We start from the raw sequence: 23,176 nt of genomic DNA on the forward strand, positions 1-23,176 counted from the left end.
TATATAGATTAATGCTCTATGTTACCTACGTGTGCACTGAAGTGCACACCTAGGTAACATCCCGCCGTAAACACAAAGGGCACATACTACAATAATTACAATGAGGGTTGTTTTCTTGGGGCAAATGAAAGGATAAGTCAAGATTTAGTACTTACAATGACTCTGCAGAGTGTATCTACGGCGGTCACAAAGTACAGATATATCTGCCTGTATTATATGTACAGACAGTTGTTATGTGCACTCTATGTCACCTACATGTGCACTCAAGTGTACACTCAGGTAACACATAGTACACACCCAGTTAACATCCTGCCGTAAACATAAAGGACACATCCTAGAGGCATAATAAAGGTCACTTCCTCGAGGTATACGTTAGGATGAGTAAACATGTGGTACACACAATGTTGGCGTCCCGGAGGTCACACAAAGGACAAGGAATCATAAAGGTCACATAGGACACAAGAAGGAAACATAAAGGAAACATAAAGGCAATTACCATTTTCATAGGGGAACTCCGAGTAGTAGTAGTAGTAGAAGTAGTAGTAGTAGTAGTAGTAGTAGTAGTAGTAGTAGTAGTAGCAGTAGTAGTAGTAGTAGTAGTAGTAGTAGTAATAGTAGTAGTAGTAGTAGTATAAGTAATAGTAGCAGTAGCAGTAATAGTAGTACAATATTTATTATTGATTTCTTTAATTTAAACCAACCATGACACTCACTTTATTGGCTTCGACTTCAGTTTAAAGCAAAGTCAAGTTATCGGTTAGAAAGGCAGCATTGCAGGTATTATAAGGAGCGGTGAAAATATGTCCACCTTGTAGTAGTACAGTACCTCCGACAATAATTCCACTGAACGTACCTGTAGATGCCATTTTTTTTTATAATTTGAAAAGGCATTTGACAATGTTCCACACCAGCGGCTATTCTTAAAAGTTTCCTTTTTCATGATTAATCCATTTGTGTCATACTTGATACGTAGCTTTCTCAATTACAGGCACCAGTTTGTATTTGCTAACACCCAGTGATCTAACCGATGCTCTTTACTTTCGGGCGTATCACAATGCACAGTTCTCGGACCACTACTCTTTCTAATTTACATTAATGAACTTCCTACTGAGATCGCTTCTAATATTCGATTGTTCGCAGACGATTGTGTAGTTTATCGACGCATAACTAACACTTCAGACATGGATTTGCTTCAAAATGACCTAAAACACATTGAATTCTGGTGTAACGAATGGTTGATGTCTTTAAATACTAAAAAAAACCTCACTAGCTTCTTTCCATCGCAGACAGCATCACCAATCAGGGAAATACACCATATACGTCTCCGTAATCTCATCCGTTGACTCATATAAATACCTCGGCATAACCTTCTCAACTACCCTAACTTGGTCACAACATGCCATTAACTTAGCCAATGCCGCGAATCGAACCCTCGGCTTTCCTTGCCGGACCCTAAGACTTGCTCCCCCATCAGTAAAATTATTAGCTTATGTTACATATGTCCACCCCAAGTTAGAATATGCATGCTCTGTCTGGGATGCTCATCAACACAACCTATCTAATATACCTGAATCAGTTCAAAACCGCGCAGCATAGCTTATTTACTCTGAATATTCTTATCATGCAAGCATGTCTGAACTAAAAACCCGTGCCAGACTTACTAATCTAGAATCACGAAGTCGTATTTCTAGACTGTCTTTTTCACAAAGTATATCATTCACCACTCCAGATTTCAGCTATATTACCAGCTCATCGTCAGTCCAGCCCCATTAAGCACAGACAAGCCATGTTATCCCCGCCCCTCCCGCGGCAGACTACCTCAAATCTACGATTACTCTTTGTGAAGAGCGTGAGCGACTGGAACGGTCGGTCTGCCGATGCCACGCATCACTCCTACGCACATCGCTTCAAGACTACCCTCTCGAATAACTGTTTTGTTAAACTAAGCCCATCCCTCATGTAATACCCTATCTCTGGGGCCCTTCAGGTGTAATATTTAAATAAATAAACGAACAAATAAATAAATAAATAAATAAATAAATAAATAAATTCTTGTTTGTTTATTGGTGCAGCGGTCCGTCGGAGAATATTTTTCTTGAAATTTCGGCTTCACCGAGTAGTGAGGGGGGCGACGAAGGCAGCCATGCTGGAACCATTCATAGCTCTCGAAAGTGAAGCTAGTTGAAGCCGTGCGTAGAGTCTTTTCCACGTCACTTTTGCATCGCAAACGGCTAAGCCCAAGCAAAGCTGAATTCGTGAGTGGGAAGGGCAGGTCGTCGTTGACGGTAGCCCCGCGACGTCCTCGTCCACTTTGATTTCACAGAGGCGCGCCTCCTCGTTGTGAACGAGGCCGGTCTGCTACTAGTCATTACCCTCGCCCATCCTAGAAGGCGCGACGCAACAATCTCCTCGCGAGAGTGTTCAACGCGACAGACAGGGGTCCCGGATCGCTGACCATTAGGTGCCGACGACATTAGATTGCCGTGTTTTCATCGGAGCGGCTCATTGCCAAGGTCACGGCAACGCGGACGCGGTGTCGAAAATGTACTCGCGGACTTTCCTCCGTCTTTCCCTTTCATCTCTTTCGTCATATAACGTGGCCTGGGGGTCGTTTACGGAATGCACAGCGATTTGTGTGGCCGGATCGAGAGGAACGCGTACCATGGAACTGTTCTGGATATAGAGATCTGCAGCAGAAATGCCTGCGACCACACGTTACCTCCTTTCTTCTTTTTTTTTGTGGACTGGGTCGCCGCAACCAAAGACAATGGAGCTTCAGATACGCTACTCTACTACTGAGGGAGAACACGTAAGGCCGGTCCCAATCATTGCAGCCAACCCCTTTTAGGCCGAATATCCATTCCGTTAGTGAAATTAATGTTTCATTTACTCATTCCTTGGTTCAGCCAGTCTTCCGTTCATTCATGCATGCGTGTTGCACAATTCTCGGCCACTGCAGGCTTTAAAGTGTGACAGTAGAGCCATTTTTCTTGAGTTTCAGCCCCTACAGTTCTTTTTTCTATTCTGTCTTTTAATAAATTGTTCTTTGACACTTAAAATGTTGTGCATGTACAATGCTCATGGCACCGTCTCGATAGGATGAGTATTTTGGTGGAAAATTTTTGTGACATGAGTAACTGTCACGGACCACACAGTCACTGAGAACAGACGCCATTCCCGAAGTCGTTAGCCACGTGGATCGCTGCGACGTGTTTCACGCTCAGCGCCGTTCTTCGTGTCTCCCGAAAGAGGGCTTCTTGCGCGAGCACGCAGCTTGGGAGCCGCAGCACCCGCTCCCTACCAAACTACGGGGGACTGCCTTTCTCGAAGAACCGCACCAAAAGAGACAAGTTGGTAGGATGTCAGAGAAAATTTAATCGCGCTACTTTACAAGAAGAAGGGGAGCCCAGAAAAAAGAGCGCGCGCGCGATCACGCGAAGCGTGTATAATACGCAAGTGTTTATTTTTAGCTGAATAAACGGGACACTACATACATGGGACGTTAAGTGGACAACGGTACATCTGCGATTTTCCTCCTTTTCTTGTTTATCGTTTTGCCGTTCCACCATGCTGTGCATAAAAAATAGCCAGACTTCATTGACTGAGACTGCTAACCTTAAGCCGAAAGGCGTCTTTGCCTACGTGCTAAATTAGCTGATTCAACTTGTCATCGTTTTCAATAAAACAAGTAGGTGGAAGTACAGCTTCGCTGCGTCGTTTACAGGCATCCCGCCGTTCTTTCTGTGCCTGTCATGTTTACCGTAGAGGTCACTCAGTTCTCTTTAGTGATATTCTACTATTGATTAAGATTTAGACGAATCAGAGCGACGCAATAAACAGCTTTGTTTCTGTCGAGTTTCCATATCAGCACTACGGTAATATCTTGAACGCCAACTCCAACGAAATATTAACCAGCATTTAAAAAAGCCATTTTCAGATGTCAGTCATAGCTTCAAAGTAGTCATTGTTCTGCAGAATACAAGGTACTTGACCTCAAGAAAGCAACAAAAAGAAACGTTTTCAATACCGAAACTGGAAAAGGAAGAACGGTACACCGCCATTAGCGCTCCGCAAGAAATGACGCAGAACACGAAACATAGACAGTTAGCGTCGCATCTGGGCTTGACATCTGAGAGCGTGAGCCACCTGCACCACCATGAAAATTTCAAAGGTCAAGTTCTGATATCTCTCGCATCCGTTCCAAGGCCAAGAAGGTGTTCGTATTCTCTGCTGTAGGCTGCTATTTGAAGGGCGTTAACAAAAAAAAAACGTTACACAGTCAATCGGCATGCAGCTGTGACCAGATTACATCGAAAGTACGTAATTTATAAGCATTTTTGCCACAGCATAGGTATTTTATTCGCCTGCACTTCTCTTCACTCGGTTTTGAAAACGCTGACACCTAGCGAACGGCTGACTGCAGCCTTTCTCTACGGCAACGTATCGCGAGTAAAACTCTCCAATAACACCATGGCCTATATGGGGCACGTACACAGGCTATACCAAACGTACCGGCCACGTGCGCCATCACCATGTTGAGCGTGAGGGGCCAGCTGGCGCTCTGGTGGCTCACCCCGAACTGGTCGATGAAGGCCACGTAGAAGAGCGCCCCATTCTTCGATATCAGCATGGCCAGCAGGGCGGACAGCGCCGACAGCGGCGCCAGGCTCCAGCAACGGTCCACCACGATGTCGCGGCGGTTTTGAAGCTGCTTTGCCATGTGGACTCCCTGGTTTCCGCCTGCAAGCAACAGTTGGAATGTAAGAAGTCCGTGGGCGTCGCAGTGTCCTGGCAGTGAACTGTTAGATTGTTGTTTTCCAATTGTAAATAACTCACGTACGTAGCACTACAGAAATATGTTTTGGGGAAACGAAAGAATGCCTCGCTTATTAGCGATGTTGCCGTGCCCTGAAAAGTGTCATTGTGATAACAGGATTGCACGAGGAATGCGACGCACGAATAGTCGTTTCTAAAGAGTCCGTTCGCAGATGCCATTTCTTCGACGCCACACGAAGTCCATTCACTGGAGATATAGGAATGATGTTTTTCGAGCGCTTATTTGTTTTGCGTTAAGCCGTCCTGTCAAGAGGAAACTCTCGAAACTGAGCATTGGGAGAGTGTCTAGCGGTGGCTGGCACGGGTGTGGCCCAGTTAATTTATTTGAACGACGGCTAAGGCGTTCCATAGCCGATGTGAAGCGGCATGCCAGCCACACGTTTGAGGTGTGCTACGTATGCATAAAGAGCTCGGCGCCTCTTGTATATTTTGGTAAAATACGCCCCATATGTGTTGAGAATCTGAATAATTATTATTCAATGCTGCTTACACGAAGGAGAAACCTCGAACCGTAATCAAGAGAGCAATGTCGCCCATCCACGAAGCTACCAGATCATTAGAATGAATTAAATGCGAATGATGCCCACCACAAAAACATGCCTCCGAGATCGGTGTGTCATCGATTCGTCGTACTGAGTGCGAGCCACTGAGGGTGGCAGTTCGCACCACACCTGCTGCGTAGCCGTACGAAAGAAATATTATCAAGAAATAATTCAAGCTTAAAACATTTCCATTTCCACACTATAACGTCAAATACTGGTTTAGGGCCCAGAATATGCCATATGGCGGAGTCGTAGGTAACAGTTCCCACATGTAACGGACATTATTGTGTACAATTTTAGGTTTGTCGCGGTGCTTTCTGATTTGCGAAGCCCCACATTAGTTCACTCTAAACGCGGTGATCATTCTTTAAGTTACCAGTATCATTAAAAATCGCTTGTCGCAGATATCTTAGTTCGCGTCCTACAGCTGGATTATTCAGAGGTGGACATTAGTTTCACGAGAAACGAAACGCCTATTTAGCTAATTAACGAATATTCCCTAATTAGCTTCCTAATGACATTTCGGCGCATACTGCAATTTGCGTACTGTGAGCGTGAGTTTTCACGCCTTATCCACCTGGAATAAAGATACAAAAGGACACTAATTTGAAGATATGCGTCATCAAACTAGCCGTAAAAATGCACTTTCTTTACTTTTTTTTCAAACAAAACCTTTTTTGATGCCCTGGTGCACAAAAGTAACGGAAATACCTATGTGTTTCATCCTGCAAAGTAATATCTCGAAACTGGTGTCATCCTGGAGATTCATATCAAGTGGATTCGTCTTGGAAAGTTATCATCTACAATTTGCAAATTGCAATATGTGCCATAATGTAATCATTACCAAGTTATAATTATTGAATTTTTGTTAAATACTTGATTATGTATTGAGTTCTCGGAGTAGTATTGTCTACCTCTTCGGATAATCGAGCTCAAGGGCCTAACATAGGCGATCAGTCCCAGATGATTTTTGAAAATTCCGGACTACTTAAAAAAGATCACCCCGCACATCCGCACAACAGCAGCGTCGCTTCCGCCTGTCCTGCCATCTGTGCGTTGTCTTTCGATTTAACCAACAGCTCGCGGCACCTGTGTTATGCGGCATGAATCTGTGCACACTAAATAACTAAAGTTGTACTTTTACTCTCGACTCCACAGTTGCCGTGTCCAACTCCCTCTGACAACAACGGGACACATTATTCTGTTCTTAAATAAGAGGAAAGTCTTCACTGAACAGAGAAACAAGTTAACGCTTATTTTGCATTCTGTCAGTGTCTTCAAGGAGTATTGACGTAATAGTTCAAACGCCTCATTTTTTGCGTTATTTGATGGTGCAGGGCTTCTAAGCCCCAGAGAAAATACTGAGAAGCCTTAGAGCCCTGTAAATAGTTAATATATAATAGCTTTTCTACAGCCAATATCGGTTTCTATTTTGTGGTAACATCATGACGCCGAAGATAGGTACGATGAAGCCAAGACATTGCGAGGATTTGGCACTCGCAATGTATTGTCAACACATCGAAATGTTCTGCACCCATGTGAACACATTCTGCGTCTGGACGTCAAGACCCAGTAATTTCTTGGAAAACGAAACCACAACTGGCTGTCGAAAATCTATTACAATTACATTAAACTATTTAAAGCACTCTGCAGCATCTTACTATATTTCCATCGTTTTTTTTTTTTTGGACTGCGAACTTAGTTTAACAATAAAATGAATAGCTAAAAATATCATGTCGGTACTCTTCTTGACATTCTCACAGACAATGTCGCAATATTTCGAAGTGCAAGGATCCCCAAAACTAGCAACACCGACGAAGAGGTGTTTGAATGTAATAACGAAGTGGACGTCTCATGCGCAGCAAGCATATCCGCGAAGATGCCGTTAGGGGTCAGTCTACGAAGCTCGCTTCTACGTTCCAGGTTCCTGTAACTACTCGTGACGCCTAGTGATCTACCGAGAATAAATTATTTTTTAATTTCGGTGTCTTCGACTGCCCACCGAAATTTTAGCAAATGAGCGACTTTACTTTCCATTATAGTCAGAATTCTGCAAACCTTTCAGTGCGCCTCGCGCTGAGCCCGCTACATCGCGCTTCGTGTTACAGCCAAATATCACTACCTGATTTCCGTCTAACCAAATTCTTACCCTACCAGCACTTCAACGCATGCTGTGTGTACAGGCTTACTAGACAGATAAAATCGCTCCCACTTTATTTTATAAAAGCTGGATGATGCGACTTGTTCTGAAATGGCGTATCCTCTTATGGCACACTATCACGAATGAAGCAAGCTATTCGAAACCTTATACGCCATAAGGCGCATAGAGTATTTCTTAGAGACGCGTAAGATATGAGTATACCGCCCTTTTTGCCCGGACCACACAATGAAATATTCTCATTAAATATTACCGCTCTTTAAGTGCCCCTCAAATGGAAGAAATGAATCACTTACACTGAAATAGAAGATTCCTCTTCGACTGATATCTCCAGAAGGCAAGTAAGCGTGGCTGCGAAGAACGGAGTGGATATCGACGCTATTTTCTTGTAGCTGCTTTTCCAACCAGATGACTCGCCTTTTTTTTGTGCGAGGGCACGGATGTTTCTCGCCGTATGCCTATAAAAAGCCCATTCCCATGCAGCCATATGGCATATCGCCAGCGCCGACGATTGCTGCAACTGAAATGCTTTCGCTTTCGATAGCGTCCGCGAAAGCTGCACGTGGTTTCGGAGAGAGAACGCGAAACCATCGCCTGGCTAAGCACACGTGGCCCCATGAAGGTTGAAATGACGATCCGGTCATGAACTTTAGTTGGCGGAAAACTTGATCGTGTTTTCGAAATGTGGATACTAGACGCTTGCGTATTCGCTTCGGGGCCCTGCATTGCCACATGTATGCCCACCACTCCTTCTGCCCATTCCTATCTCCGTTTCACACAGCCTACAGACTCGCCGCCTAGTCGCGTCGCAGTGTAATTGCTTAGGGGCGCCCTGTCGGGTAAGCGGGGCCTTCAAGGTTGTGAAGCGGATAAACGCCCAGCGGTGATCCCGAAAGCTATGCCCATTATCCAATTTATACTCTCATGTCGCGCTCTGGAGGGCCACTCTAGGACACCGAAAATTAAACTTTACGCTATTACGGCTAAGCACACGGTATAACGTCATGTGAGTCATTAGCTTCGCCATTTTTAAGTTTTATGGTATCTTTAAAAGTCGCCATTTGCAGATAGCCTAATTCTTGTCCTTGAGCTGGATAATTCGAACAGGACGAGAAATCGAAACACATTCAAGTAATTTTTTTAAAATTTCGCTAAATGCCTTCCTCACAACTTGACGGCCCATATTGTAGCCGTTGACTTTGCAGGACGTCTCAACTTTAAATGAATTTCTAGAATGACACCATCTTGGAGATACTTGCCAAAGCGTGGGACGAAACGGATGGACATTCAATTACCTTCATGCTTCAATGCATGCAAGATCGTTTTACTGAAAAACTAAGCGGAACAACAGTGCATTTCACGGCGAGCTTGTTGTAGCATAGCTCCAAACTGGAGTCATTCTGGAAATTCCTTCCAAGTGAATGCGTCTTGCACACTCACCGGCTACAATTCGTTAAGTGCGAAATTAGTGGGGAAATTATTAATTCGGAATTCGTGGCTTTTTGCAAATTAGTTGAATATGTGTTTCGAATTCTTGAGCAAGTAATGCCCGTCTATCTAAATTATGCAGATTAAAGACTACAATTGTGTTATCTGGAACAGGCGATCTTTAAAAATTCCGTTACGCTCAGAAATGATCTGCCTGTATAGAGGGCAAAGATATTCAAAGGCACCTGTTCGGTTGCACGACAGTTTGTTGAATAATAAGAATGACGTTTTATCACGTTGATGACGGAAACTGTCCTTAAAAGCTCCTCTTCGTAGCGGCAGCTTGACGAGGGCCTACAGCCACATTTATACGAAACTGTAACCAGCGACACTTAGCGCAAGGGTACAAGCGCAGAAATGAACAGGAAGTGCTCCAGCGATTCGTGTGCCATGCCGCAAATCTAACAAATGCATGCAAGGCATATCCTATTTCTCAAACAAACAAAGCACAAAAAGCCAAATGAAGGGTGAATACAGAGTCTATTTACGAAAAAGCTCATGATTCGCAATTCTCTCAATTTCACTGATGTACATTGTAGAACGTCTGTGCAAACTTTCCTATATTTGTTAAGTAGTGTCGGCAATCGAACTCTGGGATTCTACGTGCCAAAAGCACAACTTGATCATGAGGTACGCCCTGGTGTGGGACTCCGAATTAATTTCTATTACCAAGAGATATTCAACGTCCACCACCATGCACGGGACCCGGGCGTTTTTACATATCAGCCCCCATCACAATGTGGCAGCCTCGGCCGAGATTTGACCCCGCGATCTCGTGCTTAGCAGCGCTAGTCCGTAGCCGCTAAGCCACCACGAGGGGTCAGTAGCGTCGGCAATATGTAGGGCACCTTATCCTTAGGATACCTTGTTTTCCGAAATGCCACTGGCCGCATTCCTTTGTGCCAACTATTTATTGATATACTGTATTGCTGTATACATAAAGGTCATGCAGAAAATGTTCGTTGTATTTCATTTTGCGCCTGAGCCCTACAGGTGTAGAGGTTAAGCACACGTAAAATTGCAGCCTGCGGGAACAACTCACCGGTGTTACCATCGTAATTCCGTACCACTGGGGCACCGTGGTGAGTGAAATTCACGTTGCGCAAAGACCAATTGTAGAATGGACTCCGTGGTGTTTTATAGGTCCTGAAGCTAAAGCGGGCGTTGAGAGACTCCTCTAAAAGCGCATGTCTGCTCCAAATGTAGTCGCACCTCCATAGTAGAAAAACCTTGGCCTGTTGATGAATATACAATGCGCCACAGCACGATGATGAAATATTTACACGAAGGTGTAATAAATGGGACTGCGACCTCCATGACCGGCTTACACACCGACAAAGGGTGGCGTTATGGAGGCTGCGTGTCGAGGTTGCGCTTACCCAGGCTGTGGCCCACTTTTCGTCACAATACCGCGGACCATATGGCTCTTCCTGTATGTTCTGCGATACTGCTATTAAAAAAGCGAACGTAATGAGTTTCGTCAAAGCGCGTTGTCCTGTCTACTCTCTTCGTTTCTCGTCTTTGTGCACTTGTACAGTTTCAAGAATATAGCGCATCTGTTGTGCAATTGTCCCTGGTTTCATCGAGCTGCATTGACTGAGAAAGCGACCCGCCTTGTGTGAACAGAGAAGTGTTCCTGATTGATTCAGACTAGTAAACGTTTATTCTCTCTCTCGCTCTCTCTCATCGAACATTTCTTCGCCACATTCCTGCGTTATGGAACGCTGGATGCATGGCCCTTACTACCATTTACTGTTGAACTACCGGTACTAAACTTATCTCTGTGTGGGCAGTAACCTTAAAGACTATGATGCGTACAGCACTGCCTCATTTCCGGTGAAGTGCAAAAAGCTTATTATAGTTTAACTTTAGACTTATAATGTAGTGTTACATTTCACTAAGCCTGTTGTAATGTGTCTGTTCCCATTCACTTGCGGCAGGTGGCACGAAGAGGGAGCCCCTGCAGCCTCGGCTTATTTAGGCTGGCCAGCTATGGTACCGCCGGATTTCTGGAGCATCCGATTGCGTGGCCACGCAGGTCGAGTGCACTCACTAGCGTGTTCTATTCCCGCGCCCCATCCACGTGAGCCGTCTTCTTCTTCACCTCGTCCGCAGGCGATAGTCGCGCCGCTACAAAATCTTTCTGTAGCGCAGAAGTTTAGGAAAAGCGTTACAAATTTCCCAGAGATTTACGGAAATGTGAGCTCATGACGACCATATTCATCATCGGATACTACGATACTCGTACGAGGTACAGAAAAAGTTAAGGTGCCTTTAATTAAAAGACATTCGCCTTTAAATAAGAACGAAATGAATGATGATGATGTGCGGTGTTTAATGGCGCAAGGGCGAGGTATGGCCAAAGAGAGCCATGACAAATGGTAATTTTAACGCCGTATTGTGAATATCGTGGACAGTGAATTCATCATGGTAGATGTGACATGGCTGTAAAAGGGCCTAAAGACTGTCGCTGTAAATGCCGTAAAATAATGACACTGATTAGTTGGCGACATGGGCGATGGCAATTGTGTTTTCGTAAAAACATACGACAACGCAACAAACGTTCCTTCAAGAGGGCTCTCGAATACAACGACTGTTAATCACGTGTTAAAAATACTTTGCCAAATTATTTTCAGGGTGTCGGTTTCGTCTAAGAAAGCTAAGACTATTTGCAGATTCAAAAGCGGTTCATCGCTCAAAAAATACAGCATGAAGAAGTATACTTTCGCGATATACAGAAGAAAAATATTTTTTGCTCTCTATTTCTACTGCAGGACACTCAATAAGAACAGGAAGTACTGTCAGACTATTGCCGCACATACCACAAGTCAGAGGATCGTCCCTAGTCAAGAGATAAGAGTGAGTACCACAAGTGTGTCCTATTCTTATCGGCAAAGAAGTACTTCCTCATATCCTGCCGTTTTCATAGTTATCCAGTCCCCTAGTAAAGGTTTTATCATGGGAATCTTATTCAATGCTTGGGTATCCCAGTCTCATTGGGAGGGGTTTCTCAGTTTAAAGCGTAGGAAAGGCTTTAGATTTATGGCAGGGATAGGTATATTTCCATCTCTGTCGCAAAAATTGACTGACGTAGCGTTTTCGTCAGCAGCTACGTTGCCTTTTATACCTTTGTGGTCAGGTGCCCTGCATAAGACAATCAGTTGGTTGTACACATATGCGGAGCACAACAGCTCATTCAGAACGGAATTCTTATGTCTTCGTAAATAAATTAGGGCTCTCATGACACCTAATGAGCCTAAGCAAAATGTGTGAGCCTTGTGTGTTTATTAGCCGAAAGTGTAGCGTATGCTTCTGCTGTAAAGATACTGACGTGTGGGTTTGGTGCCCCCGATGTTGAATATGGGCATCCGAGAGCTGCGTAAGCCACACCAGCAGGACACTTTGAAGCATCTGTGTCAAATTCATCATAGGAATATTTCTCCTCAAATTCAAGAAAATACAAATGTATGTGTGACTCGGGTGCTCGTTTCGATATTCCTAAGAAAGAGATGTCACATTGGATAGTCTGCCACCCCCGAGGCGGTGGAAGCCGACTAGGATACATTGGGACATTCTCTAAAAGTGGAGCCCCTGGTTTTTTTCTATTTTTTTCAGGGTGCTTCCCACCACAGGGAAAAAGGAGGCCTAGTGATTGGGCGGTTATGAAACAGCCTGGTAGTGGCTAAGTCATGAATAATTGAATCACATCGATGATTCACAGGTGATTTCACCTTCTAGGCTTACGAAAAGCCTAAATATGTCTTTTGGTAGTATAGAGACCATTCGTTAGATTCAAGGTAAACGCTTTGCACAGAAATAGTCCTAAAGGCACCTGTAGCAAGGTGGATACCTAAGTGGTGGATAGTATATAGCATATTCAGAGTATTAGGTCCAGCAGAATTATAGAATATTGCTCCATAGTCAAGGAGTGTTAATATAAGTCTTTTGTACAACTTTATAGGACATCTCCTGTCGCTTCCCCAAGATGTGCGTGACAAGCGCTGCAGCAGATTCACAGTCTTGAGGCACTTTACCTTAACATACTTCGGGTGCGGTACAATCGCTTACTGTCTAAAAGGATCCCTAAAAATTGGTGTCCATGGCTCACAGATAGCCGTTCTCCATTGAGATCTATTACGTGGTCCATTAGTATACCTCTCTTGTTAGAAAACAAGACGCATGGACTTTTTTGATGGTCCGATTTAAAACCGTTCTCGTCTGCCCACTTAAGCAATTTATTTAAGCAAAGCTGTACTTGTGGCTTGCAGATAATTAGTACATGATTTGTAACCTTCCAATGTCATTCACATATACAGCTTAAAACATAGTACTTGGTATCACTGTCTCAATCAGGTTCATTTCGACAATAAAAAAGTGCAGCTCAGCACGCCACCTTGCTGAACACCAGCTTACTGTGTAAAAGGACGTGGCAGACCGTTACCAACTCTAGCACGAAACGTACGATAGAAGAGGTAACTCTGAATCCCGTTCAGCAAGTTACCTCGAACTCCCATTTCAGACAGATCACGGAGAATTCCAAAGCGCCAGGTTGTGTCGTATGCCTTCTCCACATCTAAACATACTGAGAAGAAAAACTGTTTGTGGACAAAGGCATCAAGGACATTTGTCACGGTGCAGACAATGTGATGTGTTGTGAGTCTACCCTGCCTGAAACCGCACTGTAAGGGATCGAGTTCCTCGTTTCTTTCAAGAAAATGAATGAGGCGACGGTTAATCATTTTGTCAAATAGTTTGCATAGAAAACTTGTCAGACCTATAGCCCTATATCTGTTGGGCGAGGAAGGGTCCGTGCCCTCTATGAGAATAGGGATTACGATTGCTTCTTTCGAGGCGTACGGAATGTATCCGGCAGGGAACATGGATTTGAATAGTCACAGTAGTGTTCTTTGGGCTTCGAGCAGTAAGTGTCTCATCATCTCATACATTATTCTGTCACTTCCTGGAGCGGACTTGTTGCAACAGTTCAGCGAGGCCTGGAACTCAGTCATTCTAAAGGGAGGATTGTATCCTACAATGTATGTGCCTTTCCGACGCAGAGTCATCTGCTCTAAGCAATAAAAAGAATTTATGGCGTTTTAGATTCCAAAACAACTTTCTGATGATGAGGTACGCCGTAGTGGAGGGCTCCGGAAATTTCGACCACCTGGGGCTCTTTAACGTGCACCTAAATCTAAGCACACGGGTGTTTTCGCGTTTCGCCCCCATCGAAATGCGACCGCCGTGGCCGGGACTCGATCCCGCTACCTCGTGCTCAGCAGCCCAACACCATAGCCACTGAGCAACCACGGCGGGTTCCTAGACAATCAGCCTGGTCCTAAAGAGTGTCTGTTTGTGTGTTTACTAATGGTACAGAATGCGTTTCCCGGCCTTTTATTAGGGTTTTCTTTAGCCTGTATAAGAAATAATGTCGGAGACGTATTTTTGCCAACTGTCCCTTTTGGCACGGTGGCGCGTTCTTCTACCTTCTTATTTTATTTTCTGGCAGCTGATAAGGTTTTCTGTAGTCATAGAGTCACGGAGGTGATATCAAGCCATATACTGTGTTATTCGCGCTTCCTTACATTAATCGTTCCACCAGGGAACATAGGTGTTGCATTTGTTTGCGGGATACATAATGCATTACGTCGGCAATATATGCAGTTAAATAGGACACTGCATGGTCAATACTAAGCGTACAAATGCCATCCCAGGTCATATATGTCAGCTCTCTGTACCGCTGCCAGTTCGCTGAGTCAACTTTCCGCAGTGGCACACGTGGAGAGCATTCGTCCCATTTTCTTAATTTTAAAACATTCGGGAAATGGTCACTGCCATATGGATTTTATGCACTTTCCAGTCCAAGTACGGCACTGCTGTAGTTGATGCAATGGTAAAATCGGTAGATGAAAATGTTTTCCTTGCGACGCTGTAAACAGCTCGTTCTTTCTTATTTAGCAAACACGCACCTGCACTGAAGAAGAAATTTTCAATCAGACACCCTCTGGCATGACATCGAGTCAACCCAGAAGGTATGTTGAGCATTTAGGTCTCCAACGACAATGCAGGGCTCCGGAAGTTGTACAATTCAGCTTTCAAATTCAATTTTAGAGCGTTGACAGCTGGGTGGGATGTACAAAGTAATTGTGCACACCGAGAACTCTTGGACAAAATTTGTGTAGGAGTTCCATTTATGTCATCAAGATTGTGGAGTAGACCTCTAGTGTTCCAGTGCATAAATAATGGAGCCATATTGGAAGTGTTTTGTGCTGTGTGTCGAGAGAAGTAATTCAAGTTAGCTCATGAGACGTTCCCAGGCACCGTGGTACGGGCTTTTCCATTTCCCCTACCCGCTCCACTGAGCTACATACACCGTTGCTTCGGCGTCTGGGATACTCGAGGAGTGTTGGTTGCATGCATCGCCTCTTCAGATGTAGTGGATGATGCCAGCATGGCGGGGAAACTCTGGTGTTTGACGGGCCTGTCTGCACGGGCAGTGGCCCTGGGACCGGCAGGCCCGGAAGTTTGCTGGTCCTTCTTGAATGGGCGCGAAACAGCACTGCCTGCTCCTGCCATGAGAGGCTGGTGGCGTAACCGCCATCACACTCCCTGGGACTTCGGCGGCCACCGATCAATGTGGCGCTGCCCCATGGCGCTCCCTCGCGGCGCGCCACATCGGTGTAGGAAGGACTAGACTGATTCTGGAGAGAAAAACGCTTATGTGCCTCCGGAAAAAGATAGGTTGAGTTTTACTTTCAGTTCTATTACCTGTTTCTTTATTTTTCCACGAGGGGCACGATCGCGAGAAGGCGGGATGATCTCATTCACAGTTGGCACAGTGGTTTGCTGAAGTACAGATGTCAGAAGCGTGTTCAGAAGCACTACACTTAGCACAAGTAGCACGTCCTCTGCAGTATTGCGACCCATGCCCAAAGTGCTGACACTTGAAGCATCGACGCGGATTTGGGATATCCGGCGTGACGCGAAACTTACAGTAACCGTTTTCTATTGATTTGGGTAAAGTACTGCTTAAGAAAGCAATGATTATATGCTTGGTCGGTATTTGCTTGTCATCTCGCCTTATCATTATCCTTTGTACTTTAACGACGTTCTGCTCTTGCCATCCTTCAAATAATTCACGTTCACTGAGCTGGAGAAAGTCATCTTCCGAGATGACACCACCCAGTATGTTCATCGGCCTGTGTGGGCCCACTGAAACTGGAATGTCTCCAAATGCCACGAGTTTTGAGAGTTTGTCCTACTGCAGTTTGTCGCGAACTTCAAGAAGATCGCCGCTTCACATGTTCGTTACTTTATAACCTGAGCCGATTGCTTCCGTCAGGGATTTTGCTACACGAGATGGTGTGATCATTCGCACTGTCTTAGTTTCATGTTGGCTGTGCACAACATGGTACATTGAAAAAGAATATTTAGGTTGCATGAAAAAGCAGGATATTTCATCAGTGTGCTCCCTCTTCAGGGGGCAATAAGGCAGGAGGGAGAGTATTTGGTATACAAAATTTGAAAATTGGGCAGCGATGGTGGCCACCCATCACCGAGCCCAACAAGGGGACGCTACAAGACTGCTGGAATACCTGCAGATGCCAGCCATGAATCGCCACTATAAAATAATATAAGATACCCAAGCTTGGATAACAAAGCCAGGTTAACCCTTGCCGCCCGGAAAATCGGAAGAGGGAAGAAGTGAAAGGAAGACAGGAAAAATGAAAATGCGAGAGAAAGTCGAAGATTAGAGAGAAGGACAGGAAAAGGCGACTGCCTATTCCTTTTAGGTGGGCCAGTCTGGAAGTGCCGTCTATGTGAAGCATTCTTCTTTACCTGCGCCAAAGCCACTAAAGGCACTAAAGCCAGTAAAGGTAACTAATTGTTATTTGTTTTTTTTTCTGTTTTTACTTTTATTCGCGAGGACACATTGAGCTTCTTCATTTTTCTTGTTTTCACTACCCTCGGGCTGCCAAACCCAGACAGAGCGCATGCGTTTTTTATCGCGTTGCCACGACCACCGCGCGGCGCACTTCGGTGACCTTTCGTTTTTTCTGGCCGAGTGGATTTTCACCTGGCTGAGTTTTGAACGTTTTCTAGCTAGCAGACGAGAAAACGAAACAACGGTCGCTCGCCGTCATCGCTGTGGGGCCTAGACGGATTGAAACTCGTTCCCTTAAGCGCAACCTCTCCAGAAAGTCTTGTCTCGACGGTGTAGGATACCGAAGAGTATGCGTATGGTTCTCTGCGGACCAAGCGTCTCACGTTTTCTTCGTTATTCCTTCGGTAGCCACATTACGTGCCCAAAGTAGGCATTCGATTGTGGCCAACATGCTTTCCTTTGCGTTTTCTTTATTAGTGTCCCCGCGCCACACACACAAAAAACACATTGTTGCGGCGCAGCGAATGGTCGCATGGGGAAAGTTCAATTTTGGTATGTCTTCTTTTGCGGAACGTAAAAGGCCATGGGACGCTTCAGCTGCCGCATACTCATATTATGCTATTGCGATAGCAATTATACGGACAATCCATCCGCATTCCTACCGTCGCCGTCGCCCTCATTCCCTATAAGGTCCAAGGGCGATAACAGCCTCACCGCACGCCGCATTCGGTAAGTGCAAGTGAAAGCGCAGGGGGGGGGGGGGTACACACACACGTGGGTGAGCAGATGATAGTGGCTTAGTCTTGTGTGCACAAGGGCGAACAGCGAGTAGCAAGTGCGCTGCCCTCTGTCACAAGCGATACATCGGAGGGAGTGGAGACGGGCGTTAGGATTCTGTGATGTGTGAATCTGTGATTGCGCAACATGTTTATTTGCTTTGTTTGACGCATTATATACAGTGACGTTTTCTTAGATACGTAGATTTATTGAAGACTTATGCGTATAATTAAATATCTTATTGCGAGGTTTTGTGTATACGTGCAGGCAACTTTGGTTCTAGTGGCAATTATTTGCACCTTATCAAGCTGTATATTCGCATTTCTATATTCCATTGTATTTTCGTAATTGTAATGTACGAGGGTGAGTCAACCGAAAATGAGCCAACCAAGGGCGCTATAACGTAAAACTATTCTAAACTTTTCTATTCCGAGTCTGCTATCAGCCCTCCGCGATTGGTCAAAAACTTTTTCGACCACCCCCCACTTCACCTGTCTGTCACGCGACGTCACGAAAACCGCGATACCTCCCCATCTGATATGATGTGTATACACTGATTATGCATGATTTGACAGAAACAAGAAAAACAGTTATTTCTGATTCGATGCCTTTTCGGCATTAGCCCTCGGCTATTCGTCAAAAGCTTTCGGGCTGCACCCACTTCACCTGCTTGTCACGCCACGTCACAAAGCCGCACAAGCTCACCGCGTCAAAGTGACGTGTACGCAATAAAGATGCATTAATATGCCGAACAAAACTGAATTTTTTTCGGAATAGCCGCAGGCTGCCCCATTCCGAAAGGAATAAAAGATGGCTGCCGCCGATCGCTGAGACGCTGGCTACTCGCACCTGCCGGGGAGCATGGGTTTATTGGCGTATAATAAAACTTCTTGCGTGGCCGTGCAACTTTTTCGAGCACTTTCGATACGTTTACTACCTTATTCTGCCAATTATTCTTTGCTGAGGTTCAGTTTTAGCGTAATTCTTAAGCTTCCGTTGCATGCCGCCGCGATTGTCGGCGAGCCACTTCAAGCTACGTAAGAGAAAGCGGACCAATCTCAGACGTCGGCACCACTCTCATCATCGGGTTATCGACATTCAGTGCAGTGGCTCGGCCCTATCGAATCCCTTTCCACTTGAGCGTTCTCCTCGCCTCTTGTCAGCCAATTAGATACGACAAGCCGCTCAGTGTATGCAATGTTATTCGTTTTTCAAGCAAACAAAAGTTACCCCCTATGAACGAGGAAAGCGTTTGATTGGTCTGTTCAGGCAAACCTGTGGGTGACCGCCCGGTGCTTGCGTCGATGGTTATGCAAATTTGATGTGAGGAAATTGGAATAGGAACATTATTGGAATAGTTTTACATTATAGGGCGCCAACCCCGCGCAGTAATGGTTCTGTTCAATATCTGCGAGGCATCCGCGAGGCATACAGGCATCTCCCATTTACAAAAATGACACGCAAGTCTGAGGATAAACGTTCTTTAAAGATCTCATACGCTGGGTCTAACATGGTTGTGTGACACAATGGACGCTCGGAATGTTGAACAGTGTGGTGTCGTGAGGTTTTTGACAGCTAAAGATGTTTCCCAATGAGAAGTTAGTTGCCATTTGGCTACCGTGTACGTTGAACATTGCAGTTCGTTGGCCACAGGGGAGCATTGAAGGAAACGGTTAAAAGAAGTATGTGAAAGTGCAAAGACGACCAAAGACAGGGCCAAAGCCGCCGTGCAATCACCCCCAACGCAACTGCAAAGGTTGATGAGCTGATTAGACAAGGACGGAGAATAAGCATCGATGAAATGGCAAAGCGTGTGAACATCAGTCACGGCTAGGTTCACAACAAATTCATGAACATGTCGGTTATCGGCTCTTGTGTGAGCAATGGCTGCCCAAAAGTATCAACCACTATCACAAGGCGGAGAAGTTCGGTGCTGCCTTGACTCATCTGAGCTGGTATGACAAGGAGGCTGGCGACTTCTTCTCGGCGATTGATATCGGGAACGAATCATGATGCCGCTACTAGAAGCCTGAAACACGACGGCAAAGCTTACAGTGCAAATATTCGAATTACCCACCGCAATAGAAACCAAAGGCTGTCATTTCTAACGTAAAGGTGTTGTTGGCATTTTTTTAGATACTCAGGGGCCACTACTCATAGAATTTTCTAAACCTGGAGAGGCTATGAATCTTTTCCTATATTGTAACATGCCCGATCGGCTGCGTGTCGCAATCGAGAACAAACGACGTGCAAAATTGACGAACATGGTCATCTTGGTCCACAACTATGCCCGTGACCCCATCACTGATGTGGTTAATACAAAACTGGAAAAGTTCAACTGGGAAACGCTGCAACATCTGCTATACAGTTCAGTCCTGTCACCTTCTGTCTTCCTCATTTTTGTGCATTAAAAAAACTGCTTAAGGAAACCAGATTTCTGTCGGACGCTGACGTGAAAGAGTCAGTTACAGACTTCCTGGAGCAGCAACTCAAATATTGTTATGATACGGGAATCACGCGACACGTTAATCAGTGCGACAAATGTCTAAATGCTGATAGAGATTTCTTTTAAATAAAGTACCCCGTTTTCATGTGTTCGAATTGGGTCACCTTCACTCGACTCGCCCTCGTATATTTTGTAGAACTCCTGCTTTCTTTTTTTTAATGCGAGGGTAAATACCTCAGGGCATACAGGTGTATGGGATAGGGGGCGAATAAGGATGATCTGATGCTTTCCATATGTGCTTTCTGTTGCGACTAGAATTTCGGTGCAATTACAATACACGACCGGTGACTGCTGCTCCTCCTCAAAACATTGGAACAAATGACAGCGTAATTTACATTTTTTCTTGGCCGTTGCGTATGTACAAAAATGTAAACAAGGCTTCTGACTGACAAAGTTTCATTACCATACATGTCCTCAAGTTGGCCTTTACATTTTTCATATCAGTGGCATACACTGCTTTGCTGGTTTCGAACTGATATAGTGCTAAAGTTTGTGTGATATTTTCTTTACTTCTTAATTAGACAATAAAAATGCAAGCATTGATGTCAATTATTTCGTGCCCATTTTTGAGACATACGAGTGTATTCTTTTACGCAACCATACATATTTTCTTGTCTTGATGGCGCGTAGCGTTCAAGAATTCGCTTGCAGCATCTTTGGCAATGTCAATGCAGTTTTTATTCATGTATTTGATCCTTCGACAAATTCCATAAGGAGGAGGCGGAGCTGCAAGTGAACCTCCCTCCCGAACGAAATTTCTGGCTACGCCACTGGCTTAATGCTACATTAAATATTGCAGCACAATGGCAGCTCAAATTTGTCACCATGGATGTCACAAGTAGCAACTTAATCAAGAAAGCATAAGCTTCAGAGTGTCACCTGCATCTCTTGCTAAAATCAAAGGGGGGAGCATGCCTTCAAGGTATTGAGTGTGGTTTGGTCTGTGGTTACCCCGAAGAATTGCAACTTGCCCTTGTGTTTCACTGTAAACTAGCCAAGGTCTCTACTTTGGTTGAAAGGACGCTAGGTACTACCCATACTTGAGAGCTATCTGTGAAGCCCTTTCTCGTAGAGAGGAACGACGCCTCAGTACACTATATCCGGAGTACCTCTTCCAGTGAACCCGTGACAACGACAGCACCGCCGGCGAGACACCTTCACTGTGCGAGCATGTTATAATCTCGTGGCCGTGGTCTAATTTACACGATTAAAGCGCATGGTGCGCATGGTACAAGCGGGATGAACTTACAGTGTGCACGACGACATCAAAAAAGGCCAGGTGGTGGGCACTTTCTAAAATGCCAAGGGAATGGGTCTAACTCAATCGGCTACTCAAGCAGGGCAAACATCTTATAGTTCCTAAATGTTTTCATAATCTCACTGTGGGTTTATTTAAAGGACTTCAGTGTCGAACACAATCGTGTGGTCGTCCCTTAGTGGAGAGGTGCAGTCTACGTATTTGATATATTGTAACGGTGGATACAGGCCCTTTCCGAAAAGAGCCTTTGTAGTCGAAATTACTGCTTGTGGTCCTTCTTAAACGAACGATGAGTGAGTTGCTCGTATATTACAATGCAACCTGGTACAACGCTAGATAACACTGAGAGATGCCAGGTTTCTATAATGTCTTTTGTTTTCGTCGCTCTCAGGAATACATTCCAAGCGTATATCTAAAAGCATAATGCGAAGGCTCTCACCTTTGAACGTGTAGGCTAAAATAAACTCGCACGAAGCGCCGCACCACGCCGGCCGCAAGACGAGCTCGCAGCTGGCAGAACGAACGCGACAATAGTTTTTCGCGAGCGCTGCTATAAAACGATGCCTGAGAGTAATCGGCGTGCTTCCCTCGCCCTCTTTACCCTCGGCGCAAGCGAGTGGCGGCGCGCGCAGGCGGCGGCAGCGCCGCGATAGCGGAGCGCAGCCGCTCCTCGGCCGTTCACAGCCGCGTTACGTTTTTTGACCAAGTTTTTACGTGCTCACGATGCAGGAATGAGATGTACTTTATCCTATCTGCTTCTATTTGAAGGCACCAAATAAGAACGTGGTTAACTGTGAGGCCATCGCCCCATCTACTACATGTTGCAGAATCACTTCCAGTCAGTAGGTGAGAGTTAGTGCCGTAGGTATGGCTTGTCAATTCGGGTTTAATGGCGCAAAAGCGACTAAGGTCATGCTGCACCCGCCACAAGATATTAAGAAATTAGATGTTAAAGCCGCGAAAGCTGCATTACTTTATAGTGTGTGCAAAAAACCAGTTTCTTCTGTATAGTTCAGTCAGTGAAAGGCACTAGCGGATCATCTCCCACTATTGAGGCGAGGTGTAAAGGTATGTGTAAGTTATAGAGTTTCCGTAAAACTTCCATCTCTGTGTTTCAGTATGTGAACATGTCATAGTAATGTGCAATATTGTAAGTGGTTCATGGCACTTCTCGCATCTTCGCGGGTTTTCGTTTTGAAGTAGAAAATTGTCTGTCGGGTGTGCACGCCGAATTCGAAGTTGACACAGGATCACCTCATAGAAGCGTTGCTGGCGACTGCACGACTTCCGCTGCATGACTTCCAAGCAGTGGTTTTGTTGCGTGTAACTTGTTATTTATGCACGAGTACCATTATAGTTCCCACTTTGATGCCCGGGCCTTACGAATTGCTCGGATACTGTCTTTGTATGGAAATGCTGTGTGCGTTATGCCTTTGTGCGCTGCCATGACTGCGCATCTATCTCCTGCTTCATTCATTCCCTGGTATCCCAACATAGCTTGGGAGCCAAAGAATCGCATTTCTCTTCCGCATTTATTACAGGCCCCGATGTTTAGGATATCGCCGATCAGAGGTTCGCACGCGGAGTTCAGGTTTAGAGCTCTGAGTGAACTTAACGAGTCTGTATAAATTATAGCATTCTTCAGCTTGTCGATGGTAATTTTTTTTACTGCCGTTCATATTGCGTAAACTTCGGCGGTAAAGACAGAAGCAAAATTATCGATCCGAAT

The 23,176-nt window shown here is 45.1% G+C and overlaps 1 protein-coding gene across 1 annotated transcript in view; it reads right to left on the reverse strand.

Moving 5' to 3' along the window:
• LOC135902767 (monocarboxylate transporter 9-like) overlaps positions 1-22,000 on the reverse strand; it is a 49,499-nt gene extending 27,499 nt beyond the window's left edge. Inside the window, exons 1-2 of the mRNA XM_065433004.1 lie at positions 21,887-22,000; positions 4,513-4,740 (exon numbers count right to left, since the gene is read on the reverse strand). Coding sequence (XP_065289076.1) covers positions 4,513-4,720 — 208 coding nt within the window. The 5' untranslated portion in view covers positions 4,721-4,740; positions 21,887-22,000. The remainder of the gene's footprint in view (positions 1-4,512; positions 4,741-21,886) is intronic.
• Positions 22,001-23,176: the final 1,176 nt, after the last annotated feature.

This window comes from Dermacentor albipictus, chromosome 2 (genome assembly GCF_038994185.2).
Source record: "Dermacentor albipictus isolate Rhodes 1998 colony chromosome 2, USDA_Dalb.pri_finalv2, whole genome shotgun sequence".
Taxonomy (NCBI): domain Eukaryota; kingdom Metazoa; phylum Arthropoda; class Arachnida; order Ixodida; family Ixodidae; genus Dermacentor; species Dermacentor albipictus.